An 8,102-nucleotide genomic window follows, 5' to 3' on the forward strand; every position below is an offset into this window, starting at 1 on the left:
TTTTTTTGAGAGAGGGTCTCTCTGTGTAGTTGAGATTGACCTGGAACTCACTATGTCGAACTCACAGCGATCCTCCTGCCTCAGCCTCCCAAGTGCTGGGATTACAGGCTTGTGCCACCACACCAGGCTTACCAGTATCTTCTTTTTTTTTTTCCTCATTGAGTTTGTTGGTACATTTTAGGTATACAGTACATTTACATTCATCATTGGGATCTTGTACCTTTACATGACAGGTCTTGGTTCTCATTTTTTCCCCTTACCCCTGCCATCCCTTCACCCCCTCCTCCCTTCCCTATTTACAAATACTTTATCCAATTTTTAATTTTCTCATATTTTTTCTTTCCCCTTATTTCCTTTCCCATATCCTTCCCACTTCCCCTACAACTTTAGCCCTTTTCTTCCTATTTCACATTGTCAATTATACCATTAGGATCTTATGTACCATTTCACACTAGAGAAACTATTCAATATTTATACATTTGTGACTTATTTATTTCACTTAAGTGTATATCTCAATATGTTTCCATTTCCCTACGAATGACTCTAATGTCTCATTCTTTATGGCTGAGTAGTATTCCATTTTATAGAAAAAGCACATCTTCTTTATCTAGTCTCTAATTGATGGGCAAATGAGCTGTTTCCAAGTTTTAGCTCTTACAAATTACGCCGCTATAAACATAGGTGCACATATATCACTATGTTATGATTCTTTTAATTCTTTTGGAAAGATACCCAGCAGAGGGATGGCTGGGTAAAACGGAACCTCTAAGCCTATTTCTTTGAGGTAGATTTTTCCATAGATGTTCATTAACAAGATTGGCCTGTAATTCTCTTTTTCAGTTGGATCTTTCTCTGGTTTTGGTTTCAGGATGATACTTGCTTCCAGGAATGACTTTGGGAGTACTGCTTCCTTTTTAATTTCATTAAAGAGTTTGAGGAGTATTGGCATTAAGTCTTCCCTAAAGTTCTTGTAGAATTTGTAGTGAATCTGTGGAGACCTGGACTTTTCTCAGTTGGTATCCTTTTTTTTTTTTTTTTTAACTTTTACAATTTCATTGACTGATACTGGATTATTCAGGATTTTTTATCTTCTTGGTTCAGCATTGATAGTTCACACGTAACTAGAAATTTATCAATTTCTTATGAATTTTCTACTTTATTAGAGTACAGGTTCTTAAAGTAGTTACTGATGATCTTTTGGATTTCAGTAGAATCCATTGTGATTTTGCCTTTTTCATTTTTAATTGCGTGGATTTGGATTTTTTCTTTCATATTTTTGTACTCTTGGCTAAGGGTTTGTCTATTTTGTTTAATCTTTCATAGAACCAGCTCTTTGATCTTTAAAATCTCAATTTCATCAATTTTCTGCTCTGATCTTTAGAATTTTCTTCCTTGTACTAAGTTTGGATTTGGATTATTTTTATTACTTTAGGACTTTTTGTTTTGTTTTGTTTTGTTTTTGAGACAGGGTCTCATATGTAGTTGAGAGTGATCTAGAACTCATTATGTAGCCCAGGCTGGTCTTGAACTCACAGCGATGCTCCTGCCTCACCCTCCCGAGTGCTGGGATTACAGGCATGCACCACCATTCTCTCTTGACTTTTTTATTAAGGAAAAATGTAGGTATACACAAAGATTAAAGACCAGTGCAAGGGCCCACATGTCCTCCTCATTAACCAGCTTCAACAATGATGACGTCTTTTCAGTCAAGTACATTCATCCCGGAGTGTGAGGAGCAGTGTTTTGCATCTAGAGCTCTGACAGGTTTCTCTAAGTGGAGAAGCCCAGGCAGTTAGAACTGTCCACTGGAATTCAGGTTAGAATGTTGGCCTCTGGGGTCATCTTTGCTTCTTACCTTTAGGACTTTAGCTAATCCTGTTTGTGTTAATATGATTTTAGAATCCATGACTTAGTCACTTTCCTCATTGCTGGGACAAACTACCCGACACCCATGACTAACAAGGAGAAATTTATTTGGATTCACCCTTAAGTTCATGGCCAACTGGATCCAAGGCAGGAAGGCATAATGTGTAATGAAAGGCATGGCAGTGGGAAGCTGCTCACCGCATGGTGAACAGGGAGCAGGAGGTGAAGGGAGTAGCCCAGAAGGGGGAGATGCCCTTCTAGGTCATGCCCTCAGTGACCTACCTTTTTGGACTAGACCCCCACCTCCTAAAAACAAGTCAACTGTAATGCCCCCGTAATCTAATCTGCTTCCAAAAGCCCCACTTATGAGTGCGTGAAGGTCTGGGGAACATCTGGACATAAACCACAATAATCCATTTGCGCTATTTGTCTTCCGTAAGAGTTTCTGAGATTCTTCGATGGTGGTGATAGAAAATATCCTATAAATGGGACAGTAAGCTTACAGATAATTGAGACCACACTGTTTAAGTGACAGAAATCTAAATGAATGCTCCTTTGCTCTGTATATGTAGGCACTTAGAGATCTTTTTTTCTGCAGGTGTTTGAAGCCCAAGAATGTGAACGAATAAACTTCTTACGGAATGCACTGTGGTTACATTTGAATCAGCTGTCACAACAATGTGTCACCAGCGATGACGTAAGTCAGAGCCATCTACAACGGCTGTGGCTCTGCATGTTTGATTTGTTAGAGGGAAAGAACTGTAAACACTTCCTTGTTCATCCTACTCCACTGCTTTCATTTGAGGTCCAGAGAGGTAAAGTGACTTGTTCAAGGCCACACGGTGATGTGATATAAACATGCCATCTGCCCGACTCCTGGTCCATTTTACTACCATAATTAGAAATAATTAACAAATTCAGAGTTAGGGCAGGAAAACAGAGAAGGGATCCCAAACACGGATTAATGTTTGGAAGATAGAGATGTCATGGCATGAATGCAAATCCCATTTCCAGTCTGGGATAGGATCACTCAGGCCATCACCCATTACTAGCATCCTGACCTCTGTGTAGGGTAATGGCTTCTCCAGGGCTTAAAGTTCTCTCCCACAGCATTCCCAGGGCCATTATCCAGGATGAAGCAAAGCAATAGCAACTGGGGCCCCAGATCTTAAATCATCACAAGCTTCACTGCTAAGAGATAGAGCCACTGTCACCTCGATGGAACATTCCATTTAGAAGAATGATTAAATTTACTCATAGAAATGAATGGGAGAATGTTATTTTTCAAGTTAAGGAATTGTCTTTGTAGTTGTATGTGATGTTGATCTTGTGTCATGGGATTTGGTATCTAGTTTTTGGTTCCATTGGTTTTGTTTTTGTTTTTGCCGTCCTGGGGGTTCAACTTAGAACCTTGTGCTTTAGAGGCACCACTGAGCTAAATCCCCAGCCCTTCATCAGTTTTTGGGTTTTTTTTTTACCTTTTTTTCAGCAAAATCTTTAATTGCCACAAAAAATACATTTTCTAGAATCTTTTAAACAATTTAATAGCACAAATGTACCAGAGCAAAGCCTTTATATGAATCAGGGGCTTGGGAATTTTTTTTTCTTTTCAATACAACAAAATTTGGAAAAGAGCCATTCAACACTTCCATTTCTAAAGAACCATGTCACAATTATCATCAACATACCTTTACTTAATTATTTATTTTCTTTTTGTTAGATGTATGAACAAGTCCGTAAGAGTTTAGAAATGTGCAGCATTGAGAAGGACATTGAGTTCTTTGTGAATCAACGCAAAACTGGCCAGATTCCACCAGGTGAATGGGGTGGCAGGGTGGGCAGGGCTATATGTAAACAATTCTGTTTGTCTTTTTTGTCCAATGTTACTGAGGACATAAGACACTTGCTCTGTTAGCTTTCTGTTATTGTAACAGATACCTCGGATAAATCAGCCAATAAGAGAAAAGATTTATTTTAACTTATGGTTTTGAGTTTTCAGCCCATAGTGGATTGGCCCCTTTGCTTATGGGCCTGTGGTGAGGGTGCATGTCATGATGGTGTGGGTATGGCAAAGCAAATCATTCATCTCATGGCCAGAATGTGAAAGCTAAGGAGGAAGAGACCAGGTTCTCACACTCTCCTCACAGTGACCTGAAGACCTCCCACTAGGGCCCGGCTCTTAAAGGTTCTGCCACCTCTCAATAGTGCCAAGCTGGGAACCAGGCCTCCAGCACATGGACCTTGGGGGATATTCTGGAACTAAAAGATAACACATGCTTCTTACTGTTTTTTTTCTCGATGCTCCTTTTAGCACCAATTCTGTATGAGAATTTCTACTCTCCCAACCGGAATGCAGCCGCACCAGGAAAGGCTATAGGAGCTAATTTAGCAAGGTAATAGCAGTCTGCCTTTCACATGAAAAAAAAAAAAAAACCCTTTAAATTAGCTATTTTATTATTAATGTTTTAAGACAGTCCTGTGTAGTGGTGCATGGCTATAATCCTAGAACTCTGAGAGGCTGAGGCAGGAGCATTACAAGCTTGAGCCAAGTCTGAGCAATTTAGTGACTCAGTGAGACCCTCTCTTAAAATTTAAAAAAATAAATAAGCAAAAAGTGCTGGGGATATAGCTCAGTGTGAAGGCCCTGGGTTCGATTTCTGGTGTTGGGGGAATAAAAAGAAAAAAAATATTCTGAGATATATTGTATTTTTAAAGTTTGTTTTAAATTGACAGATAAAATTATACATATTTATCATTTGTAAGACGTTAAAGTTTAAACATATACAACACTGCCTTTGCTTAGCAACACTGCTAGCTTTTTGGACATAGCACTTTTAGGACAAACATTAAATGAATTTTATGAGTCATAGTTCAAGGAAGATTATGTCATGCTTGAACGTTATCATTCATTACTTGTTTATGAATCTTATACCTTTCTTATAGCCTGTAGAAAGCAAGAATCAGCAAACTATGGTACCCTGTGCAACAAATCTGATTTACTTGTTTTTGTAGAGCCTAATTAAGAAAAATTTTTACATTTTTAAATGGCTGTAGAAAATCAAAAGGATACTATTTAATGATATGTGAAAATTATATGCAATTCAAATTTCAGTGTTCATATAGAGTTTTATGAGAACACAATACCCTTAGTAGATTTTGTTTTTTCTGTGGTTGCTTTCCCTTGAGAACTGAGTAGCATTGCAACAGAGGGGGTGTATGGTCAGCAAAACCTAAATTATTTACTGTTGGGCCCTTTATAAGGAAAATGTGCTGTCCCTCATGTAAACAGTCCTGAGGGGAGAGAAACTTAGTTGGAAGACTAAATTGTTTAATTTTCCAACTAGTTTCAAGAAAGATGGGACATGTTTGGGAGGGATTGCATGCTCCTTATCAATAGTTAAGAATTGAATTAGTCACTGCTCAAAACATGTAATACAAATTAGCTGATTTAATTTTCATAATAAAGTAGGCGCTGTTTGTATTTTCTGTTCTACATAGAAGATACTGTTGCACAAGGAGACCAGTAAATCTTGCTCACACAGCTAGATTTTAATCCTTCCAGCCTGGGTTGCAGAGTTAGAGCTCTGTGCTCCTGACCACTATGCATAGTGTCCCATATCTGTCGGCACCTTGGATTTCAGTAGGTCAGAGATATATAGCTCATTTACTTCTGAGCTTTCTTGACTCTCCAATGCAGAAACATAAGCTGATTAAAGTAGCTCCTTGGAATACAATATGCTTGTAGCATGAAGTAGAATATTATAAAAATAACAAGATATCTGAAATACTTTGGTTTTCATTTCTTATAGGAGAGGACCTCTCCCAGTTCCTAAAAGTTTTCCATCAGGTATGCCATCAAGAAAAGCCTTTTGAGGGCTGGGGATGTAGCTCAGTGGTGCCACTGCCTGCCTGGCAAATGCAAGGTCCTGAGCTTGATCCCCAGTACCAAAAAAGAAAGAAAGAAAAAAAGAAATTTATTTGGGCTGGGGATTTAGCTCAATGGTTCTGCCATCTGCCTCCAAAGCACAGGTCCCAAGTTTGATCCCCGGTACCAAAAAAACAAAACAAAAAAAAGTCTGAAGTTCTTATGTCAGATTTTCTTTAGGATTGGATAGCTAGAATTTTGAAATAAGGGGAATAAAATGATTAAATTGAATCAAATTCCAAAGAGAATAAACCTATATTCGAATTTTACTATATATAGTGTGTCAGAGTCAAATTTGATAATTGGTCTATTTTATAGCTTATCCAAGAGAATTCAGCTGCTAAAGTATCAAAAGAAACTTACTATAAGACAGTTTTAACAAAGATTATTTTAACTTGGACCAGGAGTACAGCAGAACTGAGATAAAGTTCTCTTTGGATTACACAAACATATAATTTATAGATGGTAAAGATATACAGAAATATGAATTTAATATTATATATTTAATATTATATATTTGTTCCCCTATGGGGGACCTTTCAATAATCACATTGCTTCTTCTCTCTCTATCTCTATCTGTCTCTCCTCAACTCCTCTGACACCTCTGGGAGAGACCACACACCTTAACATCTTCCGTTACCCTTATTTCTTTGATAATTACAAGATCCTTGAGGGCGGGCACTTCATCTTTTCTCGTATCACTTTCAACACCTAACAGGGTAGGTCTCAAAAAATACTTACTCTTAGCAGAAAAAAGGCTCACCTATCTACCTTCAAAGGAATGAGAGAAGAGGACATCTTATGCTACATTTGGCAGCTCAGTAAAAATTTAATGACTGATAGAAAATTTAGTGGCTTAAATATTAACTTTGAATACTGTGATAATTTATGTTATTTCTTGTTACCTTATTACCACTTGATAATGCAGGGCTTAATTTTTGTCCAGTTTTGAAGATGACTTTAGTGTGAATACTAATATCTGGGCATGGATGAAAAATGGCAAAGTCATAATAGTGATTTCCAGAATGTTCTTCAGTTTGTAGCCATGACTACCAGTTATAGGTTTTGTTGTCAGATATATTTTCTCCTTTTGAAAGAGCAGTTACCCAATCTTTAAGTGAAATGCCTTAGCTTGAGGAGAGCTAAGATGAGCTAAGATCTTATTACAAAAAAAGTATGAGTCTAAACTTGTTCTGTGTTTTTCTCTTTGCAGATGACCCTGATTATTCTTTGGTTTCTGACTACAGTTTACTCTATCAGTAATACCAGAGGTAAGAACCTTTAACCTTCACACAATCAAGTTGAACTTTGACTGGCGACTGTGTTTCTGAAGACATGGAAGCTTCTTTATGTCACTGCCACGAAGGAGCCAGCCCTTGTATCAGGGTTGCACACTGGTTGGGGGTGGTGTCCCTGCAGGCTGGCCTCTCTGGAAGCTGATGGGAAACCACTCTATACATATTTGAATGAGGGCATTTCCCTTTCATTAACTATCTTATGACTTTGCTCTTGTTAAACTTTTTGCAGCTATTAGGAATTTACATTTAGGCATGATCACAAGCAAAACACACAAGAGCTCCACTGTTGAAGTCATTTAATCTTTAGAGAACCCCCTCCTTCTCCTAAAAGCGGGAAGTCAAGTAAAAAGAAGTTGTGAAAACAATGTAGATGTAACACTCACCAAACATCACAGAACCATGAGGGTCACCCTGCACCAGATTATCACTACTACAAACTAGTAAACCACAAGGATTCTCTGAGGAGAACTGAGCACTACTAAACCACCACAGCTGCAAAGATGACCCACATAGCAGCTGATTCTCTTGGCCCTCAGGTGCTTGGAACATGCCCCAAGTCAAAAGCGGTCTTGTCAACCGTGAAGGAAGGCCTCAGAAGCCAAAATAGCAATATTAAATGAAACTCCTTATAAAGTATATGATACTTAAATTAAAAAAAAAGAAACCCTACAGTTACATTCATCATCAGGATCTTGCACCTTTATATGATGTATCTTGGTTCTTATTTAACTGTATTTTTTATCTTAAATGTACCAAATAACTTAATGGAAAAAAATAAGAAAGGAAAAAAAAAAAAAAACCCAAACAGGTATATCCTGGAGTAAAACCATATAGCTGTATAAGAACAAAGAGAAAAATCTGAAAGGATGTGTTCTTAAACAGGTAACATTTCTTTTTGGTTATCTTGTTTTCTAATTTGTCCACAATAAGAATGTTCTACTTCTTTGAGTAAAAACTGTTTTGAAGAACTGATCCATTTCCATTTCCCAGACTTTGTGTGTTCCTGGAAATGA

The 8,102-nt window shown here is 37.7% G+C and overlaps 1 protein-coding gene across 1 annotated transcript in view; it reads left to right on the top strand.

The window, feature by feature from the left end:
* Window positions 1-7,062, top strand: part of Pstpip2 (proline-serine-threonine phosphatase interacting protein 2) — a 55,260-nt gene extending 48,198 nt beyond the window's left edge. Inside the window, exons 10-14 of the mRNA XM_010616585.1 lie at window positions 2,465-2,563; window positions 3,587-3,683; window positions 4,178-4,259; window positions 5,676-5,713; window positions 7,005-7,062. Of these exons, the coding sequence (XP_010614887.1) occupies window positions 2,465-2,563; window positions 3,587-3,683; window positions 4,178-4,259; window positions 5,676-5,713; window positions 7,005-7,054 (366 nt within the window). The 3' untranslated portion in view covers window positions 7,055-7,062. The remainder of the gene's footprint in view (window positions 1-2,464; window positions 2,564-3,586; window positions 3,684-4,177; window positions 4,260-5,675; window positions 5,714-7,004) is intronic.
* Window positions 7,063-8,102: the final 1,040 nt, after the last annotated feature.

Source organism: Fukomys damarensis, unplaced genomic scaffold (assembly GCF_012274545.1).
Source record: "Fukomys damarensis isolate Sample0158 unplaced genomic scaffold, DMR_v1.0_HiC HiC_scaffold_30, whole genome shotgun sequence".
In the NCBI taxonomy this organism is placed as follows: domain Eukaryota; kingdom Metazoa; phylum Chordata; class Mammalia; order Rodentia; family Bathyergidae; genus Fukomys; species Fukomys damarensis.